This window comes from Staurois parvus, unplaced genomic scaffold (genome assembly GCF_062004578.1).
Source record: "Staurois parvus isolate SC_StPar_1 unplaced genomic scaffold, SC_StPar_1.0 ptg000013l, whole genome shotgun sequence".
NCBI classification, from domain to species: Eukaryota; Metazoa; Chordata; class Amphibia; order Anura; family Ranidae; genus Staurois; species Staurois parvus.
Window position 1 is genome coordinate 11,640,676 of NW_028317809.1, and position 19,786 is coordinate 11,660,461.

The 19,786-nt window shown below is 41.9% G+C and overlaps 1 protein-coding gene across 4 annotated transcripts in view; it reads left to right on the plus strand.

Moving 5' to 3' along the window:
- Positions 1–19,786, plus strand: part of SPPL2B (signal peptide peptidase like 2B) — a 55,857-nt gene that overhangs the window by 29,859 nt on the left and 6,212 nt on the right. For all 4 annotated transcript variants that reach the window (XM_089675668.1, XM_089675669.1, XM_089675666.1 and 1 more), the window contains exons 5-12: positions 113–252; positions 2,790–2,935; positions 7,381–7,477; positions 9,196–9,312; positions 9,396–9,477; positions 11,688–11,762; positions 13,107–13,169; positions 16,139–16,238. In XM_089675668.1, the coding sequence (XP_089531794.1) occupies positions 113–252; positions 2,790–2,935; positions 7,381–7,477; positions 9,196–9,312; positions 9,396–9,477; positions 11,688–11,762; positions 13,107–13,169; positions 16,139–16,238 (820 nt within the window). The remainder of the gene's footprint in view (positions 1–112; positions 253–2,789; positions 2,936–7,380; positions 7,478–9,195; positions 9,313–9,395; positions 9,478–11,687; positions 11,763–13,106; positions 13,170–16,138; positions 16,239–19,786) is intronic.

Here is a 19,786-nt window from a genome sequence, read left to right on the forward strand (position 1 = left end):
CCATCTAGGTGAGTATGTGTTTGTTTTCTTATATTCCTGCACCTCTCTTTTAAGAAATGTAGGTTGCTTCTTTAATTTTTAGCTGACCTCACTCTCATCTTTTTTTTGCTAGACATTCGGTCCTTCAGTGAAAGTGGCCATGTATGCACCAAATGAGCCTGTTCTTGATTACAACATGGTTATAATTTTCGTGATGGCTGTAGGAACTGTAGCCACTGGTGGCTATTGGGCAGGTAGCAGAGATGTTAAAAAGTAAGTTTATATTAAGTGTTATGTTTAGAATAGAAATGTATTGTTTTTTTAAATTAGGCATTTGAACTAACATTATGTTTATTGTTTCATTTGTTATTACACAAACATGTTTATGCTGTGGTGGAATACAGAATAAATTGTTACGACTGTACTTATTACAAAAAGTGAGAATGTTACAATATGCAGAAAGAACTTTTCCTTCTCTATTGATACTGTCTTTTACCGGTGTCCAGGCTGCACCGAAGTTATAAATGGGCAACCCCAACAGCTTTAACATATATTTGTAAGCTGATTTACAGATTAGGTGGTTATGACCAACAAGCCATAACATTATGCCCGCCCACCATAACATTATGATCACCCACTTAATATTAAATAGGTCCCCTTTTTGCTGCCAAAGCAGCCCTGACTTATTGAGGCATGATCTCCACTAGACAAAGCATCACACTGCCTCCGCTGCCTTGCCTTCTTCCCAGTGCATCCCGTTTCCATCTCTTCCCCAGGTAAGCGCTGCACACTCACATGATGTAAAAGAAAAAATCTGATACATCAGACTTGGTTGCCTTCTTCCATTGCTCTGTGGTCCATTGTAGGGCACTTTTGGCTGTGGATATGTGTCACCAGCATGGCAGGTCTGCAGCTATGCAGCCCGATATACAACAAACTGCAATGCACTGTGTTCTGAAACATTTCTATCGGAAGCAGCATTAACGTTTTCAGCATTTTGAGCTCCAGTAGCTCTTCTGTTGGATTAGAGTACATAGGCCAGCCTTTGCTCCCCATGTGCATCAGTGAGCCTGGTTGCTCATGACCTTGTTGTGGTTCACCCGTTTTCCTTTCTTGGACACTTTTGGTCAGTCCTGACCACTGTAGACTGGGAACATCCCTCAAGAGCTGCAGTTTTGGAGATGGTCCCACGCAGTTATCAAAAAGTGCAAAAACTACCCATTGATCATGTAAGAAATTTAGAGGTGCCATGTGCACAGGACAGTGGAGTTGTTTAACTTTATCACACTGCAACATTAACCACTTGCCAACCGCAGATAGCCGAATGATGGCTACACTACGGCCGGCCTGTTCTGGGAGGGCGTCCTATGGCGTCCTCCCAGAACGCGCTCTCCTGCACGCCCCCGGCGATCTCCGTGATCGCTGTGTCCTACGGACACAGCTGATCACGTGATGTGGTAAAAGGCCAATCACAGTGGCCTTTTACCACCTGATCAGCCGTGTCCAATGACACGCTGATCACCGGGAAATGCAATTGCCGGTTTTCGGCTGCACTTTCGCGTGAGGAAGGTACTGCCGAGAACCGGCAGTTGTCAGAGCAGGGACCGGCACGGATCATCAGGGCACTGATGATCAGTGCCCTGATGATCGGTGCCCAGCAGTACCACCCACCAGTTCCACCCACCTGTGCCCAGCAGTGCGCCCACCTGTGCCACCCAGCAGTGCACCCACCTGTGCCACCCAGCAGTGCCACCTACCTGTGCCCAGCAGTGCCACCCACCTGTGCCCACCCACCTGTGCCCAGCAGTGCCACCCACCTGTGCCCACCCACCTGTGCCTACCAGTGCCACCCACCAGTGCCCATCAGTGCAGCCCAGCAGTGCTGCCAGTCAGTGCCAGCAGTTGCGCCAGTCAATGCCTAGCAGTGATGCCAGTCAGTGCCACCTATCAGTGCTGCCTATCTGTGCCACCTCAGTGCTGCCTATCAGTGCCCATCAGTGCCGCCTATTAGTGCCCATTAGTGCTGCCTCATCAACGCACATCAGTGAAGGAGAAAAATTACCTGTTTGAAAAATTTTATGATAAAAACATTTTTTTTTCAAATTGTTTGCAAATTTTTTTGTTTATAGCGCAAAAAGTAAAGTGCCCAGCGGCGATTAGATACCACCAAAAGAAAGCTCTGTTTGTGAGAAAAAAGTGATAAAAATTTCATATGGGTACAATCTTGCATGACCGCGCAATTGTCAATCAAAGTGCGAAAGCGTTGAAAGCTGAAAATTGGCCTGGTAAAGAAGGGGGTATAAGTGCCTGGTAGGCAAGTGGTTAAGGGATGCTACTGGCAGGATCTCCAGTTTGGGAAACTTTGCAAAAGATTCACATTAAATATTCTGTTTGAGCAAATTGTGTACATTTAGACAAGATGCCAAACATAATAAAAAATAATTTTAGGATTTACAGTGAGTGTTTCAAAATTGCTATAAAATGTAGTTCTATTTTGTCATAATTTACATATTATTTCTGTTTGATAGGGGATTATAGGCAGTGTTCCCCCTTTCTTGCCTGTGATACCACCTCATTTGCAACAGATTGACATAGATACGTTAGAAATGAGGTGGTTGGAAGCAAGAAGTTATATCACGCAGATCAAAGTCACCCATATAGTTTAGGCCTAGTTTTTCATTTTGAGAATCTTCGTGACATGTCATTTCTTTTGAAACCTTTTTCTACATTGAAATAAGAAAAAACAATTAAATCTGTTTATAAGTAAACATGGTCAGAGTAAAGATTGTTTTTCTTTCTCTTATTTGCAGGCGGTACATGAAGCATAAGAGGGATGATGGATCTGATAAGAAACATGATGATGAGACTGTGGATGTTACTCCTGTCATGATCTGCGTGTTTGTGGTTATGTGCTGCTCAATGTTGATTCTTCTCTACCAATTCTATGATCGCTTAGGTGAAGAAACAGTGGCTGGATATTTTTCCTGCTTGTTCTTTTCATGGTTACCAAATTATACATGCCCTACACAAACCTCACATTAGATGTTAGTTAGGAAGAACAAGCCCAGTACAAAACTGTACGACTCTATTTCACAGTGTACATTTTTTGCAGTGCACATTCATTTGTGCATACAAAAATTTCTGCTACCTGAGATGATTTTAGTGTCATTTAATAAAGCTGGTTTTAAATTAGCCATAGGTTCTAGGGAGTGGCCTGGTTATGCATAGCATGAGTGACCATTCATAGGCTTGTGAGTAGTAGGAGAAACTGGCTACAGATACCCACTTAGCACCAGCTTATCAAAATAAAAAAATGGTAGCATTTGAAAAGGTATACCTGTCCAATCAACATTATTCCTGATGACCCAGCAGTGTCTTGGTCTCTTAAACTTGTACCCCGTTCAAACCAGATGCCTGATCCTATGAGAGCGTTCTTACACCAGTGCTTTTTCTTTGTTGTCCTCTTATTAAAGGATAAGGTATCCTTTCGTAACATGTTACATGTTACACCCATATTCAGGGTGCAACATGTAACAAGTTACAATCGGACCGGCCCCTGTTACACCCAACACCCTCGTGTGACAGCTAGAGGCTGCCTGGCTACGTCATTCATCACTGTGTTCTCTACCGTCTTGTAGTTCTCAATGAACTACCACAGCGCTGTGGAGCACCATGCTAGTTCATTGAATATTTCTGTCAGTATATCTGCTTGCCTGTACATCCCGTATGGGCAGGCAGATATACTGACCGCTCTGCTGATCACTGGTGCAATGCGATCAGCAGAGCGGTCAGTAGAGATTCCAGAAACAAACAAAATTAACGTACATTTTATACCTGCAAAAAAAAAATGTGCATTTATTATTTTTTGTAACGAAAAAATCTTATCCTTTTAAATGTTTATTTTATTTAAAAAAATAAATATATAGTTTGGGGGTCTTTAGTAAATTTTCACAGAAATAATGTGCCCTTGTAGCATGTGTGTGAAAAATGGGAGAATTGGTCTGGTGGTGGAAAGATTCATGGCATTTTACCACTTACTACATAAAAGGAGGGCTCACTTTCTGAAATCTTCAAGTAGCACACCGTTGTTTTTGCATCCCTGGATTAAAGCTGGTGTGTTATTGTCCTGTGGCAGTGTGATGTCCCCCTGTATAAGCCAGTCTTCCTACTGAGAAAGTGTCCTTAAAAATCAGCTCCCAGGAACTTCATTTTATTTTACTGGATGCATAGTTGGTAGATGTTTTACCATTAGCTAGCTCATACAGTACACAAAGTCCTTTATTATAGCCATATGCATAACAATGAGACTGTATAATCTTCCTTTCTACAGAAATGCATACCTTTTAGAAACTGATTGCAAAAAAGGATGATTCAGTGTGAATCCATGAATAGTTGTTTTCACAAAGCCACAGATGGTCTTGGCAAAGGATCAATTCACATTTAGCAAAAATTATATACTGTATTTTTCGCTCCATAAGATGCACCTGACCATAAGACGCGCCTAGGTTTTAGAGGAGAAAAACAAGAAAAAAAATATTCTGAACCAATGGACTGCAGACATAGTACAGGAAGTGACCAGACACTGCAGACATAGTACAGGAGATGACCAGAGACTGCAGACAGTACAAGAGATGACCAAAGACTGTGGACACAGTACAGGAGAAGGACCAGAGACTGCGGACACAGTACAGGAGATGGACCAGAGACTGCGGACACAGTACAGGAGATGACCAGAGACTGCGGACACAGTACAGGAGATGACCAGAGACTGCGGTCATAGTACAGGAGATGACCAGAGACTGCGGTCATAGTACAGGAGATGACCAGAGACTGCGGACATAGTACAGGAGATGACCAGAAACTGCGGACATAGTACAGGAGATGACCAGAGACTGCGGACATAGTACAGGAGATGGACCAGAGACTGCGGACATAGTACAGGAGATGGACCAGAGACTGCGGACACAGTACAGCGGATGACCAGAGACTGCGGACACAGTACAGGAGATGACCAGAGACTGCAGTCATAGTACAGGAGATGACCAGAGACTGCGGTCATAGTACAGGAGAAGACCAGAGACTGCGGTCATAGTACAGGAGATGACCAGAGACTGCGGACATAGTACAGGAGATGACCAGAAACTGCGGACATAGTACAGGAGATGACCAGAGACTGCGGACATAGTACAGCGGATGACCAGAGACTGCGGACACAGTACAGGAGATGACCAGAGACTGCGGACATAGTACAGGAGATGACCAGAGACTGTGGACACAGTACAGGAGATGACCAGAGACTGTGGACATAGTATAGGAGATGACCAGAGACTGTGGACACAGTAGAGGAGATGACCAGAGACTGTGGACACAGTACAGGAGATGACCAGAGACTGTGGACACAGTACAGGAGATGACCAGAGACTGTGGACACAGTACAGGAGATGACCAGAGACTGTGGACACAGTACAGGAGATGACCAGAGACTGTGGACACAGTACAGGAGATGACCAGAGACTGTGGACACAGTACAGGAGATGACCAGAGACTGTGGACACAGTACAGGAGATGACCAGAGACTGTGGACACAGTACAGGGATGACCAGAGACTGCGGACATAGTACAGGAGATGACCAGAGCCTGCAGACATAGTACAGGGGATGACCAGAGACTGAGGACACAGTACAGGGGATGACCAGAGACTGTGGACACAGTACAGCGGATGACCAGAGACTGCGGACACAGTACAGGAGATGACCAGAGACTGCAGTCATAGTACAGGAGATGACCAGAGACTGCGGTCATAGTACAGGAGATGACCGGAGACTGCGGTCATAGTACAGGAGATGACCAGAAACTGCGGACATAGTACAGGAGATGACCAGAGACTGCGGACATAGTACAGCGGATGACCAGAGACTGCGGACACAGTACAGGAGATGACCAGAGACTGCGGACATAGTACAGGAGATGACCAGAGACTGTGGACACAGTACAGGAGATGACCAGAGACTGTGGACATAGTACAGGAGATGACCAGAGACTGTGGACACAGTAGAGGAGATGACCAGAGACTGTGGACACAGTAGAGGAGATGACCAGAGACTGTGGACACAGTAGAGGAGATGACCAGAGACTGTGGACACAGTACAGGAGATGACCAGAGACTGTGGACACAGTACAGGAGATGACCAGAGACTGTGGACACAGTACAGGAGATGACCAGAGACTGTGGACACAGTACAGGAGATGACCAGAGACTGTGGACACAGTACAGGAGATGACCAGAGACTGTGGACACAGTACAGGGATGACCAGAGACTGCGGACATAGTACAGGAGATGACCAGAGCCTGCAGACATAGTACAGGGGATGACCAGAGACTGTGGACACAGTACAGGGGATGACCAGAGACTGTGGACACAGTACAGGGGATGACCAGAGACTGCGGACATAGTACAGGAGATGACCAGAGCCTGCAGACATAGTACAGGGGATGACCAGAGACTGCGGACACAGTACAGGGGATGACCAGAGACTGTGGACACAGTACAGGGGATGACCAGAGACTGTGGACACAGTACAGGGGATGACCAGAGGCTGTGGACACAGTACAGGGGATGACCAGAGGCTGTGGACACAGTACAGGGGATGACCAGAGACTGCGGACAGTACAGGGGTCTGCCCAGAGACTGCGGACAGTACAGGGGTCTGCCCAGAGACTGCGGACAGTACAGGGGTCTGCCCAGAGACTGCGGACAGTACAGGGGTCTGCCCAGAGACTGCGGACCTTTAGGGAGGGAGGGGGAGCGGGTACCTGAATTGGAACTCCGCGGAGTTCTCCTTCCTATACTGTGACAGCCGGGTGCCCGCTGCGCATTGTGAATGGCCCGGCGTCTTTTGGGACCTGTCATGTATCCCAGAAGACACCGGACCATTCACAAAGCGCAGCGCTTCTCGCGCATGCGCAGTGGGCACCCGGCTGTCACAGATGCCGGGGCGGGAAGAAGCCGGCGCGGGAAGACTACAGCGCTGGACCGAGGAACAGGTGAGTTCCTGCCGCAGAGAACAGCTGAGCGGCCAGCCCGGTATTCTGACATGGTGGTGGCGGAAATACCGGACCAGCCGCTTTATATTCGCTCCAGAAGACGCACTGACATTTTCCCCCCTTTTTGGGGGGGAAAAAAGTTTGTCTTATGGAGCGGAAAATACGGTAAAGTTTTTTGATTTGTTGGGCTGTATAATCTGATCTGAATCTATGGTCGATCATTTAAGGATACATAAGGCTAGCTGAGGATAGGCCATCACACGTTGCTTAGCTCCAGAAGTATTTTACAATGATTGTTTGAGAGACGTGTAGTAAAAAGTGAATACGCATCACTTTTTTTTTTTTTTTCTTTGCAGTTTATGTAATCATTGCAATATTCTGTTTGGCTGCATCCATCGGTCTATACAGTTGTCTTTTCCCATTCGTCCGCAGAATCCCATATGGAAAGTGCAGGTAAGAAACTAGAAAAAATAAACTTTTGTGTTTTATCTGTACTGTGCTGTACTTAAAAGAGAAGTATGGGATTTAGGTTTTTTTTTTTTATTTTAAATCATACCTAGGTCGATGCAGCATAGGTCCAATGGTGCATCTGTCTCCTGCTAGCTCTAATGGTGAGAACGCAGCAATCACATGACCACTGACTGCTGAGTTCTCACAGCCGCTCTGAGCACCACTGTCTGCTCTCCCATCACCCCCCCACGCTCGATGGAGCGCTGGGCTGGGGGAGGCTAGCTCAGGCTCTCAGCGGTTCACTAAGAGGCTGAGCCAGGTGCCATTCCCAGACTCTGGGTTAGTCCTGACTTTAAAGTCGGGATCTTTCCCCAACCTGGACCGGCTGAGGTGACGTCACCTGACAGCAGGCTTCAGTCCTGTTTCCAGTTCTGGAATGTTTGGACCTAATTTGTCCAAGGTTGCCATGTGCATGAAAAATTTGTGCGAGTGTCACTCAGAATGCAGGTTAGCTTTTCATTATGCTTTATGAAAAGTGCAGTTGTCTTTTTCGAAACTTTTGCTCCTGTTTGCTTGGGGATAATAAAGATGTGAGATACAAAAATGCCATCCCTGGGTCTTTTTGCAAAAATATATTGAATAGACTATGGGGAAGACCATAGACCCTGGACCTGAAATTAGTTATTTGTACATAGTTTCAACAAATATGTCATGTGGTGCAAGCAGCAAACTTCAGGGCAGGAGCGGATTATGTGGGAAATTCTTGTAGGTACTAATGCATCATTACTTTATAGGAAGACTTGAGAGTTGAAACTGTAATGGATCATTTGGCAATAACTGCCCACATGTTTTCCCACTCCTGCTGTGTCTTAGTTGTGGCCAAATCTGTCTTGCATTTGTAGTTTTGTTCTTTTTTCCTTGATGTCATATGTTTGTTTCTAGCTGAAAAGATCCACAACTTAAAAGAGAAGTATTGGAAATTTTTAAAAATCATACTTACTTTGGTGGATGCAGCTTCGGTCCGCTGCTGTATCTGTCCCCCGCAGGCTCTAAGGGTGAAAACGCGATCACATGACTGTGAGCAGAGAGCAATGACTGTCAGTCACCGCTGTCTACTCTGCCCATCCCAGCGCTCATTGGAGCGCTGGACTGTGGAGGGGGAGGGAGCGGCTGGCTCAGGATCTCAGTGGCTTGCTGAGAGGCTGAGCTAGGTGCCGCTCCAGACACTGGGGTGGATCCTAACCATATGGTCATGTTCCTTCCCCAGCCTGGACTGGCTGTGTGCTGACAGCTGAAAACTGTTCACAGGAGTGCAGAACGAACTGCACTCCTATGATCCATAGGAAAAGTACAGCCAAAAGAGCTTTGATTGTACTTCTCCATTAATACATTTTATGCTTACATGCAAATGTAATTTATTCATTGACAAGACACTTTCCTTCATTCCCTTCTTTGTTTTGTCCTTTTAATACATCAGAACTGGACAGGGTTTATATCATGACTATGCAGTAGTATAAAGGTTACTAAGAAAATGCCAAAGAAATAAATTCTCAAGTGTACTAGATAAGATAAAGTAGACATTTTAGTTTAATTTAGTATAAAATTGTTTCTGCGTTAATTTTTAATGTACATTTGTCATTTTTATCATTAAAATGTCTTTACACATTCGTTATTAGAATTCCAGACAATAACCTGCAATACATTTATACATTCCTTATCAGAATTCCAGACAATAACCTTCCATACTTTCACAATCGACCACCTCTGTGGAAACTCCTGTTGGCGTCATTCTGCATTGCTGTCAGTGTATTATGGGGAGTATATCGAAATGAAGATCAGTAAGTATTAATGCGCACCACTAAAAAATTATATTATAAAAGCCATTTAAGGATATATAATAGTGAAGTATTTTATCTTTTAGGTGGGCTTGGATTCTCCAGGATATTCTTGGCATAGCTTTTTGTCTTTACATGTTAAAGACAATCCGCCTACCCACATTTAAGGTAAAAGAAATGCTACAGCTGAACTCTAAGCAGATATAAAATACACAATTGCAGATCAGTAATACATCATCAATCATCAAATGTATTTTTAAATACCAGCTATGTAAGTATCTTGAGTTTGAGCTTTTACAAGCCTCTTACAGCTCCCATACAGCACAGCTAGAGTGCGAAAGAAAGAAGCAGTACAAAGAACCAGTCAGTTCATGTAATGACATGAGACATGCTGATAACATGAGAAAGCTGTTTCTCCATTCACTGTCCAGTCACAAGCTTGGTTGGGTCCAGGACAAACTGGGCTCATATAAAGTGTATTGAATGATGCAGACTGAGCACATCTGTCAGCAAAAATGAGGACTTGCTGGGTAAATCTCTGGACTGAAGCTGATTACTTAATAAATGTACCAGAAAACCTGTGACTTTGATGTGGCCAAAAATCCTTGCTATATGTGGGCATCTTTTACTATGGCAGCGTATTCGTAATGAAGTATATGATGTGTAACATACTATAGAGCAGCGTTTTTCAACCACTGTGCCGCGGCACACTAGTGTGCCGTGAGATATTGTCTGGTGTGCCGTGGGAAAAATTGCAATTTCATCCGTAACATGTGGCCTCGGCTCACAAATAGACCAATCATTAGAACAGCAATGGGCAAACTACGGCCCGCGGGCCGTATACGGCCCGGCGGACCTTTTAATCCGGCCCGCGGAGCGTGATACTGTCAGGATGATCTGTCCCCCTCGACGTATCTGCGCATGTCCCGGAGATTGCCGATCGGCTGCTAATGCCTGAAACTGGCACATGCGCAGATACGTCGAGGGGGACAGATCCTCATAGGAGACAGATTTTCATGCTACACCGGAACGGCGAGAGGAACGCGCGGAGCAAAGGTAAGTGAATTGACACAGGGGGGGCTTGGGGACTTAATATGGGGGATGAATTAATATGGGGGATGAATTACTATGGGGGATGAATTACTATGGGGGATGAATTACTATGGGGGATGAATTACTATATGGGGGGATGAATTACTATATGGGGGATGAATTACTATAGGGGGGATGAATTACTATGGGGGATGAATTACTATATGGGGGATGAATTACTATGGGGGATGAATTACTATAGGGGGGATGAATTACTATAGGGGGGATGAATTACTATATGGGGGATGAATTACTATAGGGGGGATGAATTACTATGGGGGATGAATTACTATATGGGGGATGAATTACTATAGGGGGGATGAATTACTATATGGGGGGTGAATTACTATGGGGGATGAATTACTATATGGGGGATGAATTACTATATGGGGGATTAATTACTATATGGGGGATGAATTACTATATGGGGGATGAATTACTATATGGGGGATTAATTACTATGGGGGATGAATTACTATATGGGGGATGAATTACTATGGGGGATGAATTACTATATGGGGGATTTATTACTATGGGGGATGAATTACTATGGGGGATGAATTACTATATGGGGGATGAATTACTATGGGGGATTAATTACTATGGGGGATGAATTACTATGGGGGATGAATTACTATATGGGGGATTAATTACTATGGGGGATGAATTACTATATGGGGGATGAATTACTATGGGGGATGAATTACTATATGGGGGATTAATTACTATGCTTACTATGGGGGAATATTACTATACTTACTATGGATGACACATACACATCATTCATCTACTTTTGGTCCGGCCCCCGGGTCCAATTATAAAATACTTTATTATTTCATAATAAAGTAATTATAAAATAATTTCTTTGTGTTTGATTCCTATTCAAGAGAATTACTTTATATATAGTCAATATAGGCACAGAGGTAAATTTTTTTAACATTTTCTAATGGTGGTGTGCCTCGTGATTTTTTTTCATGAAAAAAGTGTGCCTTTGCACAAAAAGGTTGAAAAACACTGCTATAGAGTGCACCATCATATAACTGTACTTGTTTATTATGTATTTTATTGACATTATTTACCATAATGTTTCACATGCGGCAGGTATGTTGGTTTTATATGTCATGGGCACCTATCATTTATGCAGAAGTTGCCACTGCTGTATTATGGTTACTTTTATGCACACATTTCTGTATATAGGAAGGTTAGCCCATCAAACCTGTTAACTTGTTAATTAAAATATTTTTTTTTTAATTGAAATTTTTCATTATCCCTCAATTTCCTTGCAGAGCTGCACTTTACTCCTGTTCGTTCTCTTTATATACGATGTGTTTTTCGTGTTCATCACTCCATTTATTACAAAGGTATAACTTTATTTTATACAATGGTTGGGTTAAGCGTGGGGAAGGGAGTCTTCCATATTTTCTTTCAAAATGCTTGTTTTCATCCATTTCAGTAATGATTTTTTCCTGCAGGCCCTTTGCGGTCTACTCTTTCTGTCTAAATGCATGACTCCAGTGATGCCTGTATGGCATTTCTCAGCATTTGTTTCTGCTATCAACACAGCACATGGCTGTGGTCTTAGACTCCCCCTTCACAGTACTTCAGTTAGCAGCATTGCTTGGGGATTGTGAGTGCTGTTGTTCAAGCACTGTGCAAGGGGAGCGTTGGAACACTGGATCCACTGCTTGTATGTGCAAACCGTGGTCTGACTCCCTAGCGTGTAGCTATCACTGTGTCTTTTAACCTATGCTGTGTTGCTTAGTATTTAATATTATATTGAAATTAAACATGAAGAACAGCATATTTATTACTGTATATGCAGCCAGACTGCATTACAGTAAAAAATACAGAGGCTTCAATTGGGATGTATTTCAAGCATCTATTTAGCTATTTATTCCCTCCTTGATAACCATTAAAGTCCTTCTTTGTTTTGTTAATCACCAGACCTTAAAATGCATATTTCAACATTTACCACTCAAACCTTTTTAAAAGTAATCATGGGGATGATACCTACCTGTGTTTTCTTTAAAGATCTTCACATTGAGGCATTGACAATTCTTAGTTTATTAACAGGTGGTGGGGCTTAGCTCCTGGAGATTGTGGTGCTTAAAGTGCACATTCCCCCCCAAAACAAAAATTGTCTGATGCATGCAGCTCTTCATTCTGATTCCTAAACATCAAGTCATATGAAGTACACAATTAAAGCTTTATTTGTCAAGTTACTTTTTTTACTTCCTGATATTAGGCACTGATGACATAACTATGGCCTCCCAGCTGCCCTGTGGGAAGGCTATGTCACTGGTGTCTTCCAGGGAGTTCTTTTTAGTTGATCTGTGATATCTTGCAAAATACAATCAATGAATGTACTGTATTTAGCCTCTATGAGCTCTACTTGAAACACACTGCTTAGTCAACCAGAATATGGTAGGTCACTCTAATAATCATTGGTCCCTAGGTTGCCATGTAGGTAATCCAGCCCTGATAAAAATTAAATGGTTTAGACCCTTTTCCTCCTATCTTTTTGTAATGACTGCTATTTTTGTCAGAAACTTGTCCAGGAAGTAAGGTTTCTAGCGAGGAACTAGTGAGCAAATTTAAATGAAACTGTCATTACTAATTAATTTGATCTAATATGATTTGATTAGCACATACACTGAATAAATCTCATCACTCCACCTTCAGAAATATGTGTTTTTAATTTGCAGAGTGGGGAGAGTATCATGGTGGAAGTTGCTGCTGGCCCCTCAGATTCAAGCACCCAGGAAAAGGTAAGAATTGTCCATCTTGTCTATAGCAATGTAATCCAGTCACAGTCTTGATTAGATTCTGTTACAGACATGTTTTTGGTTAAAATGATTGTGCATGTGTGCCTTTGCAAAAGTAAAATTATGTGAATAAACAGGTAATACAATGGAGATCTCATCAACAACAGGAAACAGAGCATTTCTATCAGCAGGGGAGTTCATTTTTATCAGCAGGGGATCTGTCCGCTAATCCCCTGCTGATCAGAGCAGAGCGGGCAGATGACACGTCCATGTCCGCTCTGTTTATGCAGAGCAGACAACTGCTGTGCTGCATGGACAGCTGGGAGTAAACGGAATCCACTGTCCAATTACACCGAACTGCTCTTCGTTCTGATACACCTAAATGGAGGGGGTGAGATTCCCTTCCCTTTTTTTTTTTTTTGCGTATTGGATTGGAGGTAGGCTCATGTACACATGTAACCTTTAGAATTTCTTGAGTCTTCGGCACAGCTACTTTTCACCTATTTGTATAACTTTCTTTAATTGTTTGCCTGTGCATACTTTGCAGGTTTTTAGGCTGTGTGTGTGTGTGTGTGTATATATATATGTATGTGTGTATATATATGTATGTATATGTGTGTGTGTATATATATATATATATGTGTGTATATGTGTGTGTGTATATATATATATGTTTAAGTTGCCATATTTGATACTGGGTAAGACCTCTTTCTTTTTGGAACAGCCTGAATTCTATACAGGGTAGTGAAAATGTTCCTTATGAAATTTGGTCCATGCTGACAGAGAGCATTATGGAATTTTATAGATTTTACAGTTGTTCATCAAAGCTCTTGTGTTCACTACTATTGTAGAGTAGTTGAGGGGTTGTCAAGTGCATGTTAAATTGAATATAGCTAGGCAACAAAGTCACTAAGATCCTGCATCTTTTCTAATCTGTTGATTGGGAAACTGAAACCCTTGCCTGCTTGATTAAGGGCTCGTTCACACCGCATGTGCATTAAAACTGATGGAAACTGACACACAGATTTCACTTGCAGAGACATCAGTTTACATCAGTTTTCATGTGCGCTACAATGAGTTTTCTACACATTGCAAATTCCTGTGCAGAAAAAAAATCTGCACCTGATACTAGTGTTGTGGTGTGAACAGAGCACATAGAGAACAAATGATTTTGTTGTGCACTTGCAGGACGCATGCAGAAAACCTGACGTCTATGCATCATGGTGTGAACAAGGCCTTATGCTTTTAGTGGCAATTACTTTAACTCTAAAGCTGGCTATCCACTAGTAAGATTCATAAGATCAATTCTTTGTCACTTTCTTTTCAGTAACTGGACAAGTGCTGTTCCAAAGTACTTAAGAATGTCATTTGCTTTTAACATTTGATTTTGAATTGAATGTAATATCTTTAATGAAAACTACATACATTAATTGTTTACCGGTTTGATTCTTTCATATTGTTTCTTTAAATTTTCTCATCACTGTGGTCGAAAATGAAGATTGAACAAATGTTCTTAAAGCAACAAATTTCATATGAAAGTCTAATGGAGCCTTTCTTAACCTCTTAACACAGAGGAACCCTTGAAATATCTTCCAGTTTATGGAACCCCTGCTAAAAATGACTATATCTACAAATCATGATACATTAGTGTGATGGTCAGTGGGCATTGGCAAGAATTACCCCCTTATAGGTAGCTAAACAGAACAGTGGTATTAGTGGGAACTTATCTGAGAGACAGAAATTGCTCATTGCTCAAGGAACCCCTAGCAACCTTTTGGAGGAACCCTGGTTGATGAAGAATGCTCCTTACACTTGTGGTCATTGGGAATAATTGCCCCCTTACAGATCGCTAAAAAGATCAATAGTATCAGTAGGAACTTATTTAAGAGGCAGAAATTGCTCATTGATCATGGAACCCCTAGCAACCTCTGGACGAACCCTAGGGCTCCATAAAACCCTGGTCTAGTGTATACCCAGTTTTAAGTTATTTCTACAAAACATACCTATATGCGCAGCACAGTGGCTAAGTGATAGCACTTCCACCTGGCAGCACTAGGGTTGTTGGTTCGAGTCTCAACCACCAGCTACCAGGCTGGAGATTGCATGTTCTCCCTGTGCCTGCGTGGGTTTCCTCCAGGTATTCCAGTTTCCTCCCACACTCCAAAGACATGTTGGTAGGGTAAATGGCTCCTGTCTGAATTGTCCCTAGTATGTGTATGTATGAATGTGAGTTAGTTACCTTAGATTGTACACCCCTTGAGGGTTAAGGACTGATGTGAATGTATAATATATATGTAAAGTGCTGCATAAATTGATGGTTCTATATAAGTACCTGTAAATTGCCCAACAGATAAAATTCAAAACGCTAACACTGACGTATAAAGCCATTCATAACACTGCCCCAAACTACATCACCCATCTTGTCTCCAAATATCACCCAAATCGTACTCTCAACTCCTCACAAGACCTCCTACTCTCTAGCTCCCTTATCTCCTCCTCCCATGCTCGTCTCCAGGACTTTTCCAAGGCTTCCCCCATCCTCTGGAACTCCCTACCCCAATCCATCAGACTATCACCTACTCTGCTCACCTTTAGGCGCACTCTGAAAACCTATCTCTTCAGGGAAGCCTACCCCGCCCTCAGATAAAATTGAACTGCTCTACTCTTCCTACCACTCCATCCCCCACAGCTATTTCCTCCTGTACCACTATCCCCTCCCTCCTAGATTGTAAGCTCCAAGGAGCAGGGCCCTCGAACCCCTCGTGTATTGAATCGTATTGTTACTGTACTGTCTCGTGTACTGTCTCCCACCATAATGTAAAACGCTGAGCAAGCTGTCGGCACTATATAATCCTGTATAATAATAATAAATAAATCTGGATACAAATCTTTGCTTGTCCTATAAAAGTTGAGCTTAACCTTTCTCCCTCCAACCTCCTGTAACCACTTTGTCTTTTTTCATTATCTTTTAGCTCCCAATGGTTCTTAAAGTTCCAAGATTAAACTCTTCACCCCTGGCCCTGTGTGACAGGCCATTCTCTCTCTTGGGCTTCGGAGACATTTTGGTACCAGGTAAGGAGGTTACCCAAATCATCAATTTTGTTGTCATGCCATTTTGAATTCAAGAAAATAAAAGGAGACCACAAAATATTGAAAACTATTAAACAATAAGGAACCAATGGTAATGAAATGGCTTCTTATAAATATATGTAGCCTCTACATATGCTATTACTGCTTTATGTCCTACAATATATTCTAGCCAAAGTATATAGACTAGTTGGGAATACAGCTAAAATATATCATACAACAGGCGTTTGGGTACAGGATGTTCTAAAACCACTGGGTTTTTTTTCAGGTTGTTATATAAAATATGTATTAAGGCTCCATGCACATTAGGAGCATTAGTATTTTATTAGTGTTTTTATAGTACATGTAGAGGGAAAAAAAAGCTGTTAGGAGTGTTTTAGGAGTGTTTAGGAACGTTTAGCCCTTTTCTGCTGACAAAACGCTCCAAAAAAAACTACAAAACGTTAGCTATCATGCTGACTGGATTTCTTTTTCACTACATTGAGCTACTGATCTGGAACAAGAACACATATACACCTACACCGATCTGCCATAACATTATGAACACCCACTGTAACATGATCAACCATTGAATATTGAGTAGGTTCCACTTTTGCCAACCAAACAGTGCTGACCTGTCGAGGCATGGATACCATTAGACCTCTGAAGGCATGCTGTGTTATCTGCCACCAAGCCATCAGTAGCAGATCCTGTACGTTCTGTAAGTTGTGAGTTAGGGCCTCCATGAATCTGACTTTGAATTTGGAGGCCAAGTCAACACCTTGAAGACACATTCTTCCATTGCTCCGTGGTATAGTTCTGATGCTCACATGCTCATTGTTGGTTCTTTTGGACACAGGTTAGCATGGGCACCCTGACCATTCTGTTTCAACCCAGTACCAAACGCAACAAACCGCAATGCACTATGTGTTCTGACACCTTTCTGTCAGAACCAGCATTAACTTTCTCAGCAACTTGAGCTATAGGTACCTTTCTATTGGAATTGACAACACAGGTAAGCTTTCGCTCCCCATGTGCATCAATGAGTCTTGGTCGTCCATGACCCTGTCGCCGATTCACTTGTTTTTCTTTCCTTGGTCCATTTTGGTCAGTCCTGTCCACCACAGACCAGGAATATCTCACAAGAGCTGCAGTTTGATGTTGCTCTGACCCAGCTATCTAGCCGTTACAATTTGGTCCTTTTCAAGTCACTCAAATCTTTACACTTGCCAATATTCTCTGCTTTCAACAAATCAACTTCAGGGACATAATGTTCACTTGCTGCCTAATATATCCCACCCATTTTTGGGTGCCATTGCAACAAGATAATCAATGTTATTCACTTTACCTTTCATTGGTCATATCGTTAAGGCTAGTGATGCACCGATATATCAGATGCTGAAAATTATTGGCCCGAAAATAGGAGCATTGGCATTTTGCTGATAGAAAAAAAAAGGTGCCAATAATGGTTGTGGGGTTTTTTGTTGTTTTTTTTGCAGCATATTTAAGTTTTTTAATTTGATATATATTCAATTTTATTTTCTGTCCAATTTATTGTCCATGATATTAGATGAAAAGTCAAATGTAATACAGTTATATATAAAAATATATATTTTTTAAAAAAAAACAGTCCGTGAGCTAACAATTTCAAGAGGAGGTCCATAGTGGCAGCCTCTGTACTTCTCTCATGACAGGTTTACTTGAGTGCACTTTTGTAGTTATCATAGGCTTGGATGTCCTAGAAAAAAACTGCTTATCCTGATGAAATGGATTTGTGAATTTCAAGCTGCTCTTGTGACCACACATGAAATTTGTTGTCCTTCTATAGAAGCATTTTACTTTACAGGCATTCTGTGAAAAAAACATTGAAATACACAAAAGTGCAAAAATAAAAGAAAAAAGATTTTATTTATCTTTAAATATGATAGTTTTTACAGATGCATCATGAAACCCCCATTAATGTCAGACCATAGGACAGATTTTAAAATTCAATTATTATCATCAGACCCAAGCACTTAAATTCTTAAATTCCATATGCAAAGCTGGCCATACATGAATCGTCTTTTTTTTTTTTTTGATCAGCCAGCGGGCTGATCAAAAAAACTGAATGGATTCCTCCATTCTCTATAGGATTGTGTTCTGACAGCGGGGACTCCTCTAATGTCAGAATACACTAATCAGCTGCAACACTGCTCAAACAAATATTTTCCTGGAAGCCAGTTTGTGAGAAATCAATCATTAGACCTACTTCTCACAAACAAGAATGGCCATAGATAAATCAAAATTTGTCTGGTTCCTGCTGAAATGGACAAATTTCAATCCATCTATGACCAGCTTAAAGGAAGGAGTCTTATACGCTGCCAAAAAAATATTTAACTATACTAAAGCTGCAAGCACCAAAAGTGTTCCACCACTCAAAAGGAAAATCATAACAATAAATTAATAGTTCTGCGCCGTAAGTCTCAACCTAAGTAAAGTACATAACAATCAATTAATAAGTGGCTGAATAAATAAATGGCCCACCTGCCTCTATATTAGGGCATATACCAATGTAAACTATATCACAAACAATTCACCAAAGTGAATAATTAATAGAGCTTAATAAACAAACCTAAATTATGCAATAACCCACAAAATCAGTAAGTATAAATGTATAAACCTAAAACATACAGCAATACAAAATGCACAAGTGTACAGTGAGACATTCAACTGATAAACACCCAGCCGACCATCTAGTATAAGACGTGTGAATAAATATAACTGTATATTACAAACACAATATGTTGTAACTCACATATAGGTGAAATAAACCAAAAGTGGATGAATAAAGTGAAATTTCAAAAGATAATATTCAGTAGAATATAAAGTGACAGTCCACAGTGGTAATCATAATAAGTCCCAAAAAAAAGGTTCAAAGTGAATCTTCCCCTTGGTACACCGCTGTGTCTACCATCACCCAGCATGCATGCTCACCTCCAAACGTTGACGTATAAGTAACAGGTCAAGAAGCACTCAAACCAAAATCCAAAATCCTGTGCAGGTCGAGGCTGGTGGGATTAATAGGTCTCTGGCTTAGGGGTGTACTCAAATATAAAAGAAAGGGGTTTCTCATAGTGCAACCAATTTTATTGAACAAAAATGAATAATAATAAACCCGCACTCACATAAGACATAAGAGCTAAAACCCTCATACAGCATATCAAACGGGTACACCAAGATGGCGACGATTGTCGCCGCACTGGAAATGACTTCACCACACTTTCGTCAAGTAGCTAGTAGGTTTCCTTTAATATACAGTCAAACTAGCATAGTCAAATCAAGAATGGTAAAACATTGTGTATCTTTTAAAGTGAAATCCACAACCAAACAGTTTCTAAGGTAATACAAGTGCTGAACTGCAGGTGCCAAGTATCTGTGTTATTCTTCAAATTGAAATCCCTTAGATCCTAGGGTCAAGCTGTGCATATGGAGATCTAACATTTGGTGTACCTAAGAGGGCATCACAAACTGTGGACTTTCCAATGCTAAAGGCAGTTTGTGAACCAGTTTTCGTA